The sequence below is a fragment of the Daktulosphaira vitifoliae genome, unplaced genomic scaffold (genome assembly GCF_025091365.1).
Source record: "Daktulosphaira vitifoliae isolate Bord-2020 unplaced genomic scaffold, ASM2509136v1 Scaffold_2, whole genome shotgun sequence".
Classification (NCBI taxonomy): domain Eukaryota; kingdom Metazoa; phylum Arthropoda; class Insecta; order Hemiptera; family Phylloxeridae; genus Daktulosphaira; species Daktulosphaira vitifoliae.
Genome location: NW_026099573.1, coordinates 20,907,146 through 20,928,777, shown reverse-complemented (window position 1 = coordinate 20,928,777; position 21,632 = coordinate 20,907,146). Strand labels below are relative to the sequence as shown.

Below are 21,632 nucleotides of genomic sequence, written 5' to 3'. Positions count from 1 at the left end.
AGAAGACATCACTCTGCTATCATGTTAAACTATAGATTGCAAAACTTATCTAAACAATAAACTATAATTTCATAAAAAATTGGTACAGAATATTGTTATATCAACTATTACATAATACTTCAGTCATTTATCATTTTAGATTTATTTATTGAGTATTTTTAATAAATTCTAACATAAATGATTATTGTATAACTATTAATGTTGGAAAAAACCGAACAATTCAGTATTAGATCGGAAGATTATTAACTAATTAATTTAATCATAACTAATTAAATATTTGTTGAGCAACTAACTAACTCTGACACAAATAATTTTTATTTCATTTAATAATTTCAAAAAAAATTTTCTGTAACAAAAACTGATTATTTAAAATTGAACAAAATAGTCAACAATTTAAAGCCTAACGGTGTTCTCAAATGAAAGAACTTTTATTTTAATATCAAAATTAAGGTCCTAAAATTGTATGGTAGGACGATAAGAATTTCACTTATACAGTTTAGCAACATTTTTAGCTTCGATGCGAAGCTGACAAGGTTGTCGTAATATGCATAATGTTCTGCATTACGCATCTTACATTATCAATAAAAAATTATTACTCTATATTTAATACCAATTGTATACCACACAAATAATTAATTTATCTGTCATAACATATATACATTTGTACACTAGCTATTATATATGTATATACATGTTAAATTGATTATTGTATACTATGCATCTTATCTTAAAAATAATTATCATGTTATGTTCAAATTTTACACAATAAACTGAAAATCACTAAAAGCGCTGACGGCAACAACCCATGATGGGGGTAATTAAAAGTAATATAAAAAGGCGCTGATTTTCTAAGAGAGCAGAATTCTCTCTTCTTTTTGAAGATTTGAATTCAATAAAGAATTCAGGATTCTTCTATTTGATTTATTTTGAACAAACTAGCCGCGACCCCGTGTTGTCGTCGGTATATTTTATAGCGATTTCAAGTACAATTATTTTTGCGTCAATACGTTATTTATTTATTAATAAGGAAAAGTATAAATCTGAACGTGAGATATATAAAAGAAGTAAGTAAATTTATATTAACCCAATTATTTAGAATTAATAATCTCAGTAAAGAATGGTAAAGCAATAGATTTTTTACACATCATTTAATTTAATTATTAATAACTAGTTAGTGCTTGGTCATATACTTCGACTGGGTGTCAGATATGTAGTATCACATTTTAATACATGTAATAATTAATACTTATATTTAATAAAATACATCACCAAATCAGTGTTTCCCCGTGGATAAGATGAGTAATAAAATAATACCCTTACACAAGATTTAACCTCCCTCTTACGCATTCCATAAAATGCCCACGTAAAAGATTCTATCACATTAACCAATCAAATACAGCAAAAAATATTTCAAGAATCTCACCAGAGATCGCTAAACCAGTTTTGCAGGCTATAAAAAGGCCATTTTCCCCCAAATTCGGGTGGTTCCTCTGCGGCTTCGCTTCCCTTAGTGTGGTTTGTTTCGCAGTGATACGATTTCTGAACATCCCTCTAGCAGATACTGGGACGCTTTGCCATTATATCTATACATTTCTACAGCTCTCTGGAATACTCAACCAAGATACAAAAAGTGAATGTGCGTGAGTTTATGTTTCATTCTTAGTTACAATTCTATATGAAATCTACATAATTTTTACCCTCTTTCGTAATTACTGAAAATATTATACATCTTATTTTCGGTCGAATACTTTTGGTGATATAAATATTCTAACACATATAAAATATTGGTGTTTATTCATTTCTTTTTATTTACATTTATATTCATATATACATAAGCATATTCTAAGGTAATTAATTTGATTGAATTGTATTTATTACTTATTGAAGGGCCACAACCTGGCTGGACAGGGTAATAGTACAATAATATCATAATTAGAATTTTAGTTAATTATAAGATTTATTCAAAGTGTCTCTCCACTTATCGACCAGCTAGTCTGATCTATGCCACAGTGCCGGCAATCGGAGTGTAGGACACTTGTATAATCTATTGTGCAAAGAACTGAAATTGAGCTCGCATCTACCCTAGATCACTATTTGGACGACTGAAAAGACGTAGGCCACTTGGAAATAGTTTTGTTGCACAGGACAGTTATGTTGCTTAGAAGTTATTTATTTGCTTTATAAATTATTAAATAATAGATATATTAAGGTAAAACACCATATGTAAGGTTAAGAACTATACTACATAAATATACAAAAGTTTTTACAAAAGACAGAATTATAATAAACTTAGATTTCACCTTGGGTAGATTTAATATAGAATTGTACTAGAAAAGTAGTTACATGCGAGTTAATAATAATATAAACCGTATAAATATAATTGCGTGCATTAATGCGTAAACGTATATATCGATAATCATTACATCAACAACATCATTCATCTCAAGAGAATATCAGGATAGTCAGAGCTAAGTGAAACATTTGTTTATATAATAAGTTTATAATAGATCCTTTACTGAAGAATTTTTTAGTAATAAACAATTAGAACAAGATGGGTCATTGAGAATAAACTGAAATATTTTTATAAAAGACACGATATTTGTTAGTCGCCGGAAATTAGTGTGCGCGTTTCTGTGCAGGAGCTAGGTAGTTACCCTTCTTTGTTATCCTAATATTTCACCGAGATCAGAAAAAATTATATCAAACATTCAGACTAAGTTCAAAAGAATAGGAAGTATAAAAAAAAAAAAACTGATAAAGACATAAATACAGCATTTCTTGAAATATTCTCACGATATACACCTGGTGAATCAGTTCCGTCTGATGGATTATGTGGAATTTATTCATTAATTAATGCAATTAACGACAACCAGGAAAATAACATTATCAATATAGACTCTATATGCAAATTACTCAAACTGTCTGAACTACCCAATTATTGGTTTCATGACGATCAGCTTGCCTCAATAGCCAATAATTTCAATTTTGATACATATATATACTCAACCAAAACAAAAGTAGGTTATGTATTTGGCTCTGGATCAAGACCACCTATTGTATTATATAACTTACAAGATGGCACACACTGGTGTCCAGGAACATTAATAAAAAATAATAAAAAATCTTCAAAGATTCCAACAAAAATCATTCATACTGAAAACTTTATTTCTATAGACACCATTATAAATGAATGTACAAACAAAAATCAGAGACCTCAAAAAGAAACACTACTCAACATAATTGCCGACAACAAGCTGCAAATTTATGACACAGAAAATACACCTATACAGATATCTGAGCATCTTACTGTTAATCAACACATTCCATCTTATTCGTACATTAGACGTTTTTACACAAGCATACATATCCCGAGATCCCTTTCTATTTCATTTTATTGTAGTCACTACCGGGTATCTATAGACACTTTTGCTTTCCATTGGTACCCATCCTTTTTACACTACGCCTGCTACGATTATTATTTCCTTATTGGCCACCTGTGTTACATTTCTTCCCTTTCACACTCCGAGCCCCAAACACACTCAACAACATTCCTTCGCCACCTTATTATAGCCATTTTATTTATTACAAGACTACATACCTACACTCACTCGTTTCTCTTTTTATTTATTACAACCATATTCCCCTTTGCCCCTTTCGTCTTTCTTTTTGTTTATTACAGATAGGAGGCCAAGACCACGGCCACTACAAGAATACCTCAGCGTTTTAATACCTCTATGAGAGGAACTTAATTTGTATCTTTTTATATCTACTTGTCTTTACTGTTCTTAACCCTCGGACTCTACTACCCCGATAGAACCTCGTTGCTACTGAATTGACCAAATCCCTAACATCCAACATTGGTCAAATAAAATTTCCCATTCACCGTTTTTGCTTATTTTTTTGTATTACTACAAGGTATTGGTTTTATTATGATGTGTATTTTTTTTGTGTCTGTTACCACTTTTTCTCAGCGCTCATCGAACCGATTTCTCTCAATGATACGCCAAAAGATCACAAATCTTATGTAGTCGAAGACATTAACCTCAAAAATTGAAAAAATTGTCGGCATTTTTTTTACTTAAAACTGCCATAACTTTTCTAAAAATCACCAAATCAATATAATTTTTTTTTATAGATGATATCTTTACTAATCATTTGGTATATTTTTTTTATAAATCTGACCCTTTACCTCCACACAGGGGGGATTTAGAATTACAAATTTTTTACAAAAAATTAACTTTTGAAAGTGTTGAAATACTGACACTTTTATATATACCTTAAATTAAAGCTAATGTAATATACTTTATATTGGAAAAAAAAATTTCGGATTTTATTTTGTCTTCACGGTGAAAATGGCTACCAAATGCTATTTTTGTGAGAAAATTTTCGATTTTATTTTTTACATTTTTTACTTTATAATTCTGTAACTTTTTGAAAAGTGTATCAAATCAATATAATTTTTTTATGAGAAATAATATTTATATCCCTCTTTCATTCGAATTACTTTTTCTTAATCAGGATATAAATAAACAAATAGCAGATCGAGTAGCTTTTGGAATAATCTACTAGTTTTATTAAAATTAAACACTATCTAAAGATTTGCATCGAAGCGTTTTTTATGATAGTGATTTTAATCATGGTCTGATATCATTATACTCGACCCAACTATGTCACGTCTCCACTATGCCGCAACCCCCCTGTGCTGTGTTTTTTTAAGCTTACAGGTAGCATGCGTTTAATATGGTTTTTTTTAACTGTATTAGAATATCATAGCTCTAATAAACTTTAAAGCTTTCCAAACTTTTTCAAAAGATCTCAAATAGTACAATGTTAGGAAAATAAAATTGACAATTAAATCTATGCACATGTTTTGGTAATATATATTTTTAACTGGATTTGAAGACATTTTAGTCAATTTTGGGACTAAATAAATTTCATAAAATGTTGACATATTATTGGATAAAAATAGTTCAATAAACTTTATTTTCAGTATTCTATTTGAAATAATTTATTTGGTTAAATGTATTTTTTTGTAAGAAAATCATTTTTCTTTTAAAATTATTCAGAGTGTTTTATAAGTTAAAAATAATACATTGCAAAATGTGCAAAAAAAATCATAAAAGTACATGTTTTTTTGTTTAAATAAACCTTGAAATATACAAATTTATATTACATATAATTTATTATAAACTGGGTAAACATTAACAAGACGGCTACGACATTTGTATACCGGTAGACTTTTATTACGTAATGACGATTAATGATATTAAAATTCAGTTATAGCTACAAAAAATAGTAAATTTATCTTTATAGAAATAAAATAAAAATACTCAATTAGCTTAATAAAGTTTTAATTATCAATTTATCTTATTTTATCTACACCTATACTCCCTATTATATGTTCGTTCCTAAATCTTCTCTAGTCATTCCATTTATCCATCTAAGCATCGTCATCTTTGCTACACTCATTCTCTGCTCTACTTTCTTTACAACCGCCCAAAACTCTGAGCCATACATTCATAGCTGGCCTCATTACAGTCTTTTAGAATTTACCTTTCAGCCTCATTGGAATACTTTTATCGCATAACACACCTGACGCTTCTCTCCACTTCACCCACCCGAATATAATTCTGTATTTCGTGTCCTCGTCAATATCATACTTCTTTTGCACACACAACTGATCTTGAATACTTAAAACTTTCCACTTCTTCTGTCATGTCCTCGCTTTTTGTCACTAAACTGCTCATTTCATCTACCTCGTGTTCTCCTTTGTCATAGGCGTATTCTATATACTCTGTCTTACTTCTACTTATTTTTAAATTCTATTCTTCAAGAACTGATCTCCACACCTGATTAATTTCCTCTTTATTTTCTCCTATTAACACTATATCGTCAGCGAATAACATGTACCACGGCAACTCTCCTTGTATTTTTTTCGTAATTTCATCAATCACTCTAGAAAATAAGTAAGGTCTTAAAGCAGAACTTTGGTATTTAAAATTTACTATTTTCTTAATTTAATCGTCTTAATCGTAATTCTTAATCGTCTCTATATTTAAATTTGAATAACTGACAATAATTGTGAATAATTTTCAAAAAACTATCATTAGAATATTCTCCAGCCTTTTTTCGCCTAGATATAATATTTTTTTATAACTTAATAAAATAGTTATAACCCGTACGTAACCAACAGTCGATTGTTTGAACATATATGTTGACATTCAAAAAATATAGTTGACACCCTTTTAGAATAAGGTTGACCCAAAAAAATACATGAGATTTTGTAAGTAATTCAGTAGATTGAGATTAAAGCAATACAAATAATAAAAAAATATGACTAAATAATGTTATTATGTGATTTTTACAATACAGATGATTTTGTCTATCCCAACCCAATCTATTATTTTAAAAATAGAAATTATAGCCCTATTTTGGATGTATTTTCTATTAAGTACCAATCAAATTTAAGTAATTTCATTGCATATAACTCATATAAACATTTGAGTAAACTGTAAAAAAAATTCATAAGGAATTGGATGGTAAGAATCCATTATTGAAATAATTAATTTAATTTTATAGTTATAAGCCAATATTAAATGATAAATATGAAATCATATATCATTTTAAATATTTTTTTAGTCATTATAAAATTATAAAAAGAAAATTGTATACTTAATATAAACTACAAAAATTGTTCATACTTTTATGTAATTATTCAATTTTTAATAAATAATATTTTCTATAATTTATTTTATAAGACTTGAATTATTTTTGGATTTTATATGAAATATTTTTATTAATCAATATGTGTAATACCATTATTACATTTGCGCAACTTTTTCATGTGTTTAATGAAAAAAAGTAAATTAAGGGCAAAAGTGCATCCTGGCCCAAAAAGAATACACTTAATAAGAATATACTTATTTTGAAATAAATGACCTATAACATTATTTTATTATTATTTAAATAATTAATCTAATCATTCTTACTCGATTCTTTTTTATTGTAAACTCAATACTACTTGAACTCTTACCCATAAACAAGGTCAGAGTATGCTTAATTTTTCATTTTATTTCAATTAATTACTCATTAAATAGAGTTCTCGCTATTAATACTTTATTTAATACTACATCCCACAAAATTATCCATCTAACTTAAGACTATATTAATAATCTTCATTTAAAAATTATATATATATATATATACATACAAAGTGATTCATTTAGAAAAAGGCATTAAGATAAAAGATAAGGATGGGAAAAAAAAATAATAAGAGCAAAGTTGTTTATATTTTTATTTTAAATCATAATAACATATTCAAAATAGGGGTTCCCATTTAAGAAAAATCAAGTTAATGTTTTTTAACCTTGAAGGGATGAAAAAATAGATGATTTTTCTACATATTATTGTAGAGTTTTTTGAATCAAACAATATTTTCCTTACCAAAAATTAAAAATTTTTAATAGATAATGAGTGTCTTATCCTTAATGAATCACCCTATATATGTATATATATATTATAGTTTTTATTTTAAATAATATTAGCCATAAGTGATCAATTTTTACTATCCAACTATTATTAGCTATATAATAATTATGATATTAACCCTAAAATGATTACATTAGAAAATTCAGCATTGTTACATGATCACATTTTATGGGCAAATGAACATCAATCTCAAATTGAAAGATCTATAAATATGGTTATACTTGACGGACAAGCACCGAATTTCGCACAACTCGTTTTCAAAATCATCAAGTATACATAAAAAAAATTACAAAACAAAAAATTATTTTTCAGTTTTTATAATAATATAATTAATAAATAGTAAATATTTCAATAAATAGACATGACAGGAAGAAATCTAAAAACGGATTTGAAATCTTTATCGAGATTCCATAAAGAATTTAATAAAATATTGTAAACAACATTTTTTTTTATTATTTACTGTTTTTTAATTACAAATAAAGGAAATCTGTAGTTTTCCATTAATATTTTTAAAACTCAAATGTAAACATTCATCCTGATGGTGTGCACATCTATGAACAATACAATTATTTAACATCTTTTACCTTTTGGCATTTGGTGTTAATAATCGTGCTATCATCTTCAAATATTGTTGGTAAACCTTTTTTTTCCTCACTCTTTTCGTTAACCAAATATTCACATGGATGTTTTATAACCATTTCATTCAATTCCGCTGTAATATTTAAAACGGAAACTTCTTGAACATATGTATTACAACACGTATGTGCATTTTCTAAGCAATTTTTATAACCATCATCTGTGGCATAATAATAACTAGTGCCTTTAAATGTAGAACAAACATATTTGGTCATAGCTTCTACAATGTTTAATTTATTGTTTTCATCTTTCTTTTGAATCAATGTATTCCAGTCTAATAATTTATTTTCAAAGTTAAGAGTAAATTTATTTTCAACATCTGTAAGCAAAACATAATTAAAAGATTAATAAAATTTTAATATAATTAATAGTTAAACATAACAAAAAATATTAATGAATGCTTTATTCAATTCTGGGTCCCATAATTTTACTATATTTTATAGTTTTAAATAATATTCCTAAAAATGTTGAAATATAACGAGAAAAAGTCTATTTAAAAAATTTACTTAGCTTTTCTTATTTGGCTTAAATGCATTTTACCACCCCATCGAGTTTTTTCAATTTTTTTTTTTTTTTAATTGAGTCAGTTTTTTATACTGACTAAGAATATATAAAAAATTTTTGTCTGCGAAGTCCAGTTTAAAAGTTATGAGCTTTCAAAGTTTTCAACCATCATTGACAAATTTTGTTATATACTGATGTTCTTTTTGTTTGGAACAAATGCATTTTACCACCCCATCGAGTTTTTTCAAAATTTTTTTTTTTTAAACGTATGTTTTTCAATGCTTTTTTCCAAAGTGTTTGAAAAAATTGTCGGAAAAATTGTCGATACTTTAAATACATGGCTGAAGATTATCACAACTGTAATTGTCATACCCAAGCATCATTATGCATTACTAGTTCAGGAAGTAATAAGGACAGACCGTATTACTGCTGTGCAAAACTGCGCACGAACCCACAAAGGTGCCATTATTTTAAATGATATCAAGATGAATACTAAAATTTCAATATCTAATGTAATAGTATTTTTTTTTAGTTTTCAACAAGTGTTAATTGGTATACATAATATAATGTAAAAACTTTTATTTTATTGAATAAACAATTCTAAGTAAAACACCACATGGTGGTCATTTTTTTTTTTTTTGCTCAACTTAAATTAATTGAGTTTCTTGTTATTACCTAATCACTTATATAAAATTTAAGAAACTCGATGAGGTGGTAAAATGCATTTGTTCCTAATATTTTTATAATAATTAAATTTTCAAAGAAAAAAATCTTGAAAGAATAAAATTAATACCTTCTTAGTAATGATCAATGCTAAAAATCTTAATAAATTGATGAATTCAGATTAAACGCAAATATAAAAATGTTTTACTCGATTAAAATTAATCTTTAGAGATTTTGTTCATTTGAATTTTATATAAGAAAATGGTACACTACTTTAATAAACGATAAAAATATAGTTCAATTATATAGAAAAGTATACTTACCAATCTGTATAATGTCATTATTTACCAAACCACATTTATTGAAACAATTTAATAAGTCCTGATTTATCTGCAGAATTTGGTCATCGGATTTTACCTGAAAAACTATTATTAGTCATTGCATATACAATACTATAATTTTATCATTAAAAATATGTTGCATAAAGCAAGAAAACAGGAAAAGTATGAAAAGGTCTATACTAAACCAATAAATTTTTCTAGTTGTCTAAAAATTAAATTGAAATATTGAAATGTTACTATACTCAAACAGACTAATGAATACATTTAGGTTATATAATTTTATCGTTTTAAAATTATACTCACAAGAATTAAAAAGAAAAAGCAAAAATAAGATTTCATTAACATCATTTTTCTGCTAATCTCAACTTATAAAATAATGTTAGAAAAGTAATTTAATAATTTAACGTAATATCCAATTGCTATTTAAAAGTTTTTTAAACTATTTAAATTGTATTAAATAAATTATTAACGAATATAAATAAGATTTGTTAAAATGAATATAAATCTATAATTGTCATATATGAAATATTTTAAAAATTATTAGAATTATATTTCTTCTAACAATAAATCATTTTAAAAGCAATTTTATTTTAAATATTCTTTCTCGTTAGATATTTAATTATATTTGTTATTTACCAATATAACTAACATTTGTTCAAATGAAGCTGAATTTGTGCTTGTAATTCATGTAATATTTTTAAAAATGTTGAAAATAAATCGTTGTAATAAATTAAATAGAAAAAATAAAAATGAATAAATAATAAAAAAAATAGACTGAAATAATGGAGGTTGTAAAATGGACAAGATTGTGTAGTATGGATCTTATTAGTCGAACAATATTAAGTAAATAATATTATGTATCCCTTAAAATGTTTTCATTTATCTTAGTGGTTTATTATGCAATAGATTATTTGAAAGCATAAAGTAAATTGTACTTACCTTGTATCCCATGTCGTGTAATAATATTTTAAGTAATCCAACGTTGTTTCTGTGTTTTAAACGCCATGTGCGTGAATTCCATTTACGAAGACGATTTAATTCTAAACACTATCTATATTTTTATTAGAATTATAACGTTCCCTTATTTTATTTTTTTGAATAAATTTTTTTTTTTTTTGAGAGAGATTGTATTTTGTTGGGAGATCGACACCAATATTTTTTTAAGCTTCCATTGGCCTGGTCAAAACCAAAGACTCAAAAATAATTATATCTATGTAAAAATTATATTTTCGTGACCCAATGTGTCCCAGCGCTGATGCGGCACAATAAACACCAAGAAAAATATTGAATACTTAATAAATTTTTGCCTAAGTTTTTTTGCATTGTCGCTGGTGCGAAGTTCTTTTGAAAAAAAATACATTTAGCTAGAAATTGCTACCCAGTACACATAGACTAACAAATTTATATTCTAACTTAACATACCTAATTCTGGAATAATACCTAATTGCTACCTTGTGCTGTCGGTGCGATGTTCTTTAAAACAAAGACATCAACCTCTGAGATTTTCAATTATGAAATAACCATAACAGTTGTACTGGTGCTGACATTGCACATTTTGATACTAAAAACTTAAGTAGCTAAATTATCAATACAATACTGAATTATAATTTTTATCGTAATAATGAATTTAAAGTGACTGTAAAAATAATAGAGAACCAATTAATATTATACACAAGTGTCGATTTATAATTGGTAAAGCAAACCATCTACTTTTCTTTTTTTTCGAATTTTTCAATTAAGCAAAACCACAATTAAGACTACCCGTGAATTCGGACCCCTACGGAATCAGTTGAGGGGTATAAAAGCCACTCAATAAATATAGAATTGCATTATACTTAGTCCAATAAAATTATTATTAAGTTAATTTAAACTATGAAAATTGTGACCGTTAGCTTTGTTTGCTGGCGCGATGTTCTTTAAAACAATGACATTAAAATCTAAAACTAGCTACTTAGTAAGAAAAGTTCACAATAAATGTTCACCATCAAATGAACATTTAGAGTTGGGTTGGATTAACAGTTAAAATAAAATGATGTTTATTTAAGGTTCGAGTCCTGTTTTGATGATCACACGTATGTCACATATTATGATCATACAAATGATGAAATCATATTTTATGCTAATATAATAAGTGATAGTAAAACCTGGCGAAAGGAACACGTTACCTTTCGCACCACGGAGTACACAACGAGCAAAGCTCTACAACAAAATTATTTGTCATTTTCGACGCGTCTTTCAAAACGGAAACGGGAATTTCTTTAAACAACAAATGATTATGCGCAAGATCAATTAATTTTCACATTAGTTCGGTTTAGAACACATGGTATTGTGTTTACATCTCACAATCATATACAGACAAGTTCGAGCAATGAATAGTCAATGTGACATTCTGTGACGTAACACGACAACAGTTACATACCGAGGAACTACTGAAGCTGGGTTTTTTAGCGACTGCATACCCAACACAAATTAACCGATAGATAACCTGATGCTTGTCAAACAATATAATTAACGTTTGTCACGTGCTTGCTTACCGACAATAGAAGAGGCGATAAAATTATGCGATGGCATTATGATGGTAACGAGTTGTGCGGGTTAACAACCGAGTAAGTGGACGTCGAATGGCCGAAATTAACTAGGCCATATGGATAATGTTGTTGAACGAAATTGAGCGATGGTTAAACAGCAAAAACATTCTGTCTTTGTTGGTGTCCAGCGATGATGTTTTTGAATACACTATTTAGATATAAACCAACCGATTACGATACGTAGTATGCTACGGAAGATATTCGACCACTAGGATTAATGAGCCCAATAATTATAAAGGCAAATTTAATTATGCAAAATTTAGGAAATGTGAAGGTGGGTTGGGACGAGTCTGTTACACATAATATACACGAGGAGTTTGCAAAAAATTTTATTTCAATTAAACAATTATGTATTCCGCGTAAAGTGTTTTATGCGGCTTGTTAACAGCGTGCCGTTATCAGCAGTAGAACTCGAACAAGCAAATTCGGCGGCAACAGAATTAATTCAGCGACAACATTTTGCTAGTGAAATACAGCGATCTCTGTTCGCCGCAACAACATGTCTCTCCGTAAAGTACGTTATGGCGATTAAGTTCATTTATGGACGAGACCAAACTAACTAGTGTTGCCCTGAGGGTTAAAAATAATGCGAGTGACAAAAACATCAAACAGTTTTACCAAAGGACGACATTTCACGAGGAACATAAACGTTTACTACGCAGCGGTCCACAGGCAACACTGACAACTAACACAAAGCGTATCATTGGACTATTGATGACCGCTATTTATTGCCATTGTGCACAATTTTGTTATATATTTTCGATATCGTCCAGTTGCCTTTCAACCTTTAACGGGAAATTTACCTAAGCATAGAGCCTAGTCGAGCATTATTGAAGTGTGGAGTTGATACTGCAGGTTGTTTCCGGTGTTACCGCTGGATGGCGATTGCGGCGCTTCCTGTTCACGTCCGACAGGTCGCACTGTGCGGAGTAGCCGTCGGACAGTGTAAACGGTTCTTTCGAACGCCGGACATAATCATAAGAATCTTCCTTCGACTGTCACGTTGACCTTACCTGGACAAATGGTATCGATGTACATCAATCTGTCGTCGAGATATTATAAATTAAAATATTGACTTATTATTGTAAATATTACTTTTCTTTGGAATAAAAACACCCAGTGTTATTACTTATTGATTATTTAATACACTTATTACCTGACTTTATCGAGGTCCGATAATTGTCAAAAGTAGCAAATTACGCAAGGCTAAATCATACAAGGGATATGTGTGTATTTTTACATGTTTTGCCATCAAAGCAGTACATATAGAGGCCGTTAGTGATTGGTCGGTAAAGCTTTTTTGAGTGCGCTTAATAAATTTTTTGATAGTCGCGGGAAAAGTGCTAACTGTAAAGTGATATTGCGACAAATTTTGTCGGTGCACAATGTCGGCTAGGGGAAATTTATCGATTATGGTTCTTCCAGCAATATCGAGAAAAATTCTTTAAACCTATTTAACAAATGAAATAATAGAGTAAAAATGTATACCTGCGCGTTCACTACATTTGGGTAGTTATGGGGCTATAAAATCCTTGAAGAGTCTATTATACGAAATATTAGGGGAGGCTCATCTTACATTTGAAGAACTTCACACCATTATAACAAAAGTGGAAGTAAGTTTGGACTCCCGCCCTTTCACAACCTTTGATCCCTTCGATCCCTCTCCATTAACACCAGCTCATTTTAGCTTCGAAGCGAAGCAGAGAAGGTATTAATATTACTATGATGTTTTTTTTTTTTTTTTTGTGTCTGTTACTACTTTTACTCAGCTCTCACCGAACCGATTTCTTTCAATGATACGTCAAAAAATTACAAATCGTATCTAGTCGAAAACATTANGATACGTCAAAAGATCACAAATCGTATCTAGTCGAAGACATTACCCTCAAAAATTGAAAAAATTTCCCTCGTTCCCCGTAAATGGGGTAAACCTCCAAAAAAATTACAAATTTAAAAATCGCTAATTTTCGAAATTTTTTCAATTTTTTTACTTAAAACTGCCATAACATTTTTAAAAATGACCAAATCAATATAATTTTTTTTTTTTATAGATGCTTGATGTTTTTACTTACCATTTGGTATATTTTTTTATAAATTTAACCCTTTGCCCGCCCACAAGTGGTTGTCAAAATGACAACTTTTTCACAAAAAATTAACTTTTTCAACTTAACTTTTTAAAGTGTTCCAGAAATACTGACTTTTTTATATATATTTTTAATTAAAGCTAATATAATATACTTCATTATGAAAAAAAAAAATTTCGGACTTTATTTTGTCTTCACAGTGAAAATGGCTACCGTATGCTATTTTTGTGTTAAAATTCTCGATTTTATATATTACATTTTTAACTTTAATATGTTATAACTTTTTGAAAAATATATGGATCAATACAATTTTTTTATAAGAAATAATATTTATATACTTCTTTCATTCGACATACTTTTTTTTTTAATTGGACCATTTCCCTAAATACAGAGGGGGTTCAAAACATAAACATTCATATAGAAAGTAGAACTTTTTCAACATGACTTTTGAAAATGTTCCGAAAAGTCTGACACTTTTATATATATCTTAAATTAAAAATAATGTAATATACTTTATTATAAAAAAAAAAAAATTGACCTCTGGATGTTTTTCACAGAAATACACTTTTATCTATAAATTCTAAAAAAATTAAGCTAATAGGTTTTTCAACCTATGACTTTTATTAAACATTTTTAATTATTCTTATATTTAATCAAATCTTTGATAAAGTTACATCAATATTACATTCTGTTCAATCCATAGAAAATTAACCACGTAAGTATTTAAAATCGCAAATATTATCTAAAATATTAAAATAGGGATAGGATCATTTGACATGCATTATTTCAAAACTAATAATGTGCAAATTTACATAAGCGAGCTTGTTTATAATGTGTTATATTCAGAAAATTTTGTTTTGTAGAGTTTAATTAAATTCAATTAAAATTTTGTATGTGAAGGTTTATTTTTATTTTTAAATATTAAATATTTCAAAATTAGCCTGTTATGCAGTGTTGTAAAAAATACTTTTAAAAAGTTTTTAAGTATTTACTCATATAATTTCCAAAAAAAGTATTTAAATTACCATCCAAATACTATTAATAATTATGTATTTGAAATAATCTTCAAAATAATGATTGAAAATTGAAGTTATTTTTTTTAATAACAAAATTTGCTGGTTGCATTTTAAAAACACTATTTATTCAAAATGTTTAACAGACACGTCATTTAAATATTATCTAAAATGTGTAAAATAGTAAATGTACTTGGCTGATAAAGTATATTTATGTATTATTACACACCACATAAACGACAAATATTGTTTTGAGATAAATTCTCTTGAAATTATATTGCTTTATAGTTATTGTTATTACATACCATTTACTAAAGCATTTAATATACCAGACCTTGCATATAATTAGGAATTGTGTGATTATGTGTCATTGATCCATATTTATAAATTAACTATTCAATAGTAGGTATGACATTACCAGAATATAAGTTAGTATCATCTTATAATAAATCTAGACTTATTGAAATTAGTACCATTATTTTTTGACATTGACTTAAAAATTCAATGTCACATCTATTAAATCTGAAAATATATATATACACAATAAATTATTTATTTAATTTTATTATTAACCTAATAATAGTCAATTTATCCATAATAATTCTAAATTTAAGTTCATTATTTTTAATTGATTTACTAAGCAACACCACTGCATCTTATAATAAGTTCCAAAATGTCTCATTGGGTGTTGTTAAATAAATGCCCAGATTTTGTTTGATTAAATCAGCTGACTTGGTCGAGCATCCCCTTGTTTGTTCCACAAAGTGATTCTGGACTGTTTTTAAAAGACAGTTATTCCGATCTAACAAAATATATTATATTACTACTTATAAAATCTGTTGATTAGGTACCTATACAAATAAAAATAAATCTATTATTTACTTTTTAAAAATCGACCAACCAACTGCAGTCGTAGCAATATAGTCACATTTAAACATCTCAGATTTTATTTTGAAGGATAAATTGTGAAAGTCATTCTCAATACTTTTCATTAAAGGAGGCCGAGGCATAAATTTTCTGTTGGGGAAAGCTCGTTCAATTATTTTCTTTTAAAATGGGATTTTCAATTATTCTAAATGGTAAATTAACACTTATAATACATTTTTGCAGTAGTTGATCTAGAGTATCTGAATGGGATTTTCAATTATTCTAAATGGTAAATTAACACTTATAATACATTTTTGCAGTAATTGATCTAGAGTATCTGAAAATTATATAATATTGATAACAAAGAATAATAGTTTTTACAAAAAACGTATGATGTAAGTTTTTTTATTTAAGCTAATATTATTGACAAATAACTTATTATTAATTTTATATATTATAAAGTTGGAGTTTTGGAATTCTTTCAAATAGAGACCCTAAATATTAGATATGTGAGTACACTAACACATAAACTCATGTATTATGCAAGTAATTTCGATTATGCCACCACTTGATAAATGTGACTAAAATAAAAAACTACTATGCATATTCTTACTTTGGTTAGTTAACTTTTTTTTCTAAAAAAATCCTCCAAAACTGCCTGATTTATCTGTTTTTCTTAAAGATGTTTTGAAGCACTAACACTACTGTTTTTCAGTGAACCATTATTACATCTCTGAAGTTTTTTCTCCACTTCAATATGATCAATTATTTTTAATATATTTGGATGTTGATTCTGAATATAATTAAATAATAAACTTTAAAAGTTTTAATAAATATTTAAATTCTTAATTTACTACACTCTAGTGTGACATACAATAGTGAACTACTGGATTTTATTAATTTTACTATGATGTGTTTTTTTTTTTTTTTTATGTCTGTTGCCACTTTTTCTCAGCTTTCACTGGACCGATTTCTTTCAAAAATACGTCAAAAGATCACAAATCGTATCTAGTTGGAGACATTACCCTTAAAAATTGAAAAAATTTCCCTCGTTTCCCGAAAATGGGGGAAATATCCAAAAAAATTACAAATTTAAAAATCGCTAATTTTCGAAATTATTTCACTTTTTTTTCTTAAAAGTTCCATAACTTTTTGAAAAATTAACAAATCAACATAATTTTTTCTTATACTAAAACCTTAGATATTTCCCTTTCATTTGCTATCATTTTTTTTGAAAATCTAACACTTAACCTGCTCATTGGGGGAGATTTAAAATAGCAACTTTTTTACAAAAATTAACATTTTTCAAATTTACAAAATCCAATAATAATTATAATAATAATTTCAATAATAGAAACTGTAAGTTATAAAAGAAAATATTTAAAGTAACAAGTTCAAAAATATAATTAAACTAAACTATTAAACTTCAAAGAAATGTAGTACTATAAAAAATGTTATGTTAGATCTAACATAAACTAAGTAAAAATTCTAATATCAAAACTTTCAGATTATAATGAAATTAATTTTTTTTTCCAATTTTATTTATGTTATATTATATATAGTATAATTAATAATAATAATTTTGGAATTAGGGACAAAAAAGTATTCTATATTTGCTATTTTTTTTTAACTTTCGCCATTATGACAGCATAGAATGAACTACTACCAGTGAGTATGCTTCTTAGTAAAAATAAATAATGGTCATTGTAAATATTTTTTTGAAAATAACCTTGTAATAATGAGAAAAATTTAATTTTAATTCTAAATGGGGCTCATAACTATTCTGTGTTGTTTTTGTGCAAATTATCTAGTCACGTAGATAAATGATTGAAATCAAGGATTTATTTTATAAATAATAAATATTATAATTATTTAAAGAACCTTAAAGAGACATTGTCCAACACAACATTCTTTAATTTAATATATTACTTTTGTTCGGCTACAGGCTCCTAAATATCGGTTGGCCTGATCGACTTAGGACGTGAATAAAAGGAAACCCCAAGAACTTAGTAAATAAAGAAACTCAAAGGGAGTTTGTTTATAATAACAATATTAGTGTAATTAGTAGTAAACCTTATAGTTGGGCGTCCCCACTTACATTAATAACAATAAATAAATAGTACACTGAAATAAAATGAGTACAGATATAAGATTTAAGTGTTGTAGAATTCAATAATCTGACCTGGACAGAACTTCAATGATCGGATTATAAATGTTATATTCAACAACTTGAACCGGTTGAATGAAACAAAACTCAGTTATATTGATCATAGGTACGGTAAATCCCGTATTCACATTTACGTGACGTTACCGCAAGTCGCGGAACAAAAACACGTGGCGGCGACTGGTTGGGTTGGGTTTGGAATCAACTGGACCTTACAACGGCAGACTGATAGACAAGGCGACGACTCACCATATGGCGGATTTGGTCCGACATACTATCGCAGCCCCACCCAATACACGCAACCGGTTCCATCCGGGCCGCAAGTTGAACACAACCACATAACTCGCCGCAACAACTTTGATAACATTAAATAATAATATTACTGAACAATATTTACAATAAAGAAATGCTTTATTGTATTTGAAGGTTTGATTAAACAATAATTGAGTGGTCTTAAAAATAAATATATAACACAAAGTGAGGTATCAATAATACACGTGTTGTATATTCAGATCTTTTTTTTAGAAACTTAGGATTAGGATCATTATTGTGCTACTTAATAAATTAAAACAATTAAAGATATCAAATTATTTTTCTAATAAAAAAGGATAGATTGCTGCATATTTCACTAAAATGTATTTTATTTTTATGTAATCTAATTCTAAGATTACTTATAAATTCAATAAACTACTATACGTTAAAAAATAATTTAATTACTTACGTTTTAGCTACCCGTGAAATAAATTATTAACAGGAAAAAGACAAGAGAGGCAAAAATCTTGTCAGTTCTCAAAAGGAGCATTTATAAAAAGGGTAATATTTGTCAATAATTTGCGGGAATGGCACAAATGACAATTATTAGAATTTTTGGTCAATGGTTAACGACACGTCTAGTTATTGCGCTATTAGCTCACCAAACGAATTCGCGCTAGTCTCAATAAAGTCATCATAGACCATTGTTATATTTAAAATGTTATTATTTTATTAATTAAAAGTTAAATAATTATATAAAATTATAACTGTATATTAAAACTGCTATAACCATTATAATGATTCTATTGTACTTAAAATAAAATCAAGTAGTATTTTAAGTTCTATTTTGAACTTTGAACTGTTCTAGTACTTATGAAAAAATACTGGGTTACTTATTGAACGCTGAACTTTCCCAGCACTTGTGGGTCGCTTGAACCGACCGTGAACCAAAATAATGCTACTTGGGTAATAACTTACATAAATTAAATCAGAATAATTTGTTTTTCAAAATCATAAAAAACTCTAATAAAAAGAGACTTGCAAAAAAAATCTGTAATATATTACATGGTATATACATTTTTATCCATAATTGTGCTATTCCCGTTTTTTTGTCATTGTGGAGTGTTCAAAAAGATTTTTGAACATCCTACAAAATTATCCATCCAGCTAAAAACAATAAATAATGTTAAAAACATTAATTAAAAACTAAGAAAACGGTAGCACAGTGGGGTCGAGGCACAGTGTGGACGAGGCATAGTTGAGACAAGTATAAATGATATCTGACAGTCATTAAAATCACCATCATAAGAAACGCTTCGATGTAAATCTGTAAATAGTGTTTAATTTTTGGATTATACCGAAAGCAAAATGATCTCTTATTTCCTTATTTATATCCTGATTATAAGTTTTATGATATATTAGTGTAAAATATGAATAAACATTTAATAAATTTAAATTTATTAATGACAAAATTTTTTTTTTAATTTGTAGTACGTAACATAAACTTTAATTTAACATATGTTTAATGGACGTAGTATTTCCAAAATATTTTCAACAATTATATCAAAAAAGGGAAATACCTAAGATTTTAATATTAAATTATTATTAAAAATTATTTTTGTTTGTTCATTTTTGAAAAAGTTTGACAGTTTTAAGAAAAAAAAGTGTCAAATTTGACCGATTTTAAATATTATAATTTTTTGGTGGGATTTTCTCCATTTCAGGGAACAAGAGAAATTTTTTCAATTTTTAAGGACAATGTCTTCAACTAGATACGATTTATGATATTTTGACGTACGGTTGAAAGAAATCGGTAAAAAAAAAATCATAGTAAAATTTATACCTTCTCAGGTTCGCGCCGAAGCTAAAGTATTAAAAAATTTAACTTAAAAAGCATCAATAAAATTACCAAAAAAAAATTGCGGATACGTATTTTGGAAACAATGTTACCATTATCAACGCTTAATACATACTGACACCCCGACCGGTAAAATCCCCCTTATATACCCCTAGTAATTTTATCACCTAGCTTACACAAGTTTAATAATGAATTTTTCAATGGTCCAAGATCCCAATTAATTAAATTATTCTAATTTTTAAACATTTCTACTGCCTCTCTTAAGTTAAGTTCTTTGTAATTATTTGAGTTAAATATTTATAATAATATTTAGTTTTAATTTTAAATAATATTAGCCATAAGTGATCAATTTATACTATCCAACTATTAGTAGCAATATAATAATTATGATATTGACCCTAAAATGATTACATTAGAAAATTCAGCATTGTTACATGATCACATTTTATGGGCAAATGAACATCAAACTCGAATTGAAACATCTATAAATATGGTTATACTTGACGGACAAGCACCGAATTTCGCACAACTCGTTTTCAAAATCATCAAGTATACATAAAAAAAAAAATTACAAAACAAAAAATTATTTTTCAGTTTTTATAATAATATAATTAATAAATAGTAAATATTTCAATAAACAGACACGACGGGAAGAAATGTCGTACGTCGGTAGTACCGCGACGTAGACACAAACTTTGTACACAAATTAATCAATACGTTTAACGTCAAGTCCGTCGTGTTTGGCTCTTCTCGAGTCCTCCCGTTGGATACACGGTCAGCCCCAATTCCTTCAATTAGTGAACCACTAAATGGGTAGACCCGTCAGCACGGTCTAGCTCAAAAATAGCAGACTGAAGGATAGCTCCTCGCCAGTCACCAGCATAACTACCTTTTCACTATACCCACTAAAAGACGGTTAAGCCCAAAAACTAGCCAGCACGCACACTAATTGTTAAGATCGACTAAAGGACCAGCAGTCCAACCTTGACTATTGCCGCACACATATACACAATATTAATAACACTGTGGATATAAAGTATTTACACTAAGTGCCGGTTTTCGAATAGTTATTTTTTATTTACGAAACTTATAAACACAAAATCAAAATACAATATAACAATGTAACACAATATAAATTAAGCTGTTCAAAATACAAAGTTTCACACACCAAACG

The 21,632-nt window shown here is 27.7% G+C and overlaps 1 protein-coding gene across 2 annotated transcripts; it reads right to left on the bottom strand.

The window, feature by feature from the left end:
- Positions 1-7,916: 7,916 nt before the first annotated feature.
- LOC126899685 (uncharacterized) lies at positions 7,917-16,433 on the bottom strand. 2 transcript variants are annotated; one of them, XM_050674789.1, is made up of 5 exons: positions 16,200-16,433; positions 15,955-16,119; positions 15,623-15,839; positions 9,615-9,708; positions 7,917-8,443 (listed from the first exon to the last, which is right to left on the bottom strand). In XM_050674789.1, the coding sequence occupies exons 3-5, from the start codon at positions 15,623-15,625 to the stop codon at positions 8,055-8,057; spliced, it is 486 nt and encodes a 161-aa protein (XP_050530746.1). In that variant the 5' UTR covers positions 15,626-15,839; positions 15,955-16,119; positions 16,200-16,433; the 3' UTR covers positions 7,917-8,054. The 2 variants fall into 2 exon arrangements, with proteins under 2 accessions (XP_050530746.1, XP_050530745.1); XM_050674788.1 differs by lacking the exons at positions 15,623-15,839; positions 15,955-16,119; positions 16,200-16,433 and adding an exon at positions 9,936-10,083.
- Between the last annotated feature and the right edge of the window lie 5,199 nt (positions 16,434-21,632).

What these genes read in the sequence shown, in the direction of transcription:
- LOC126899685 (XM_050674788.1), bottom strand. Translation starts at nt 9,980, where the DNA reads ATGATGTTAATGAAATCTTATTTTTGCTTTTTCTTTTTAATTCTT. An exon ending in GCTTTTTCTTTTTAATTCTT is followed by an intron (nt 9,709 to 9,935) that starts GTGAGTATAATT and finishes ATAGTTTTTCAG; the next exon opens with GTAAAATCCGATGACCAAAT. An exon ending in TAATGACATTATACAGATTG is followed by an intron (nt 8,444 to 9,614) that starts GTAAGTATACTT and finishes TTTTGCTTACAG; the next exon opens with ATGTTGAAAATAAATTTACT.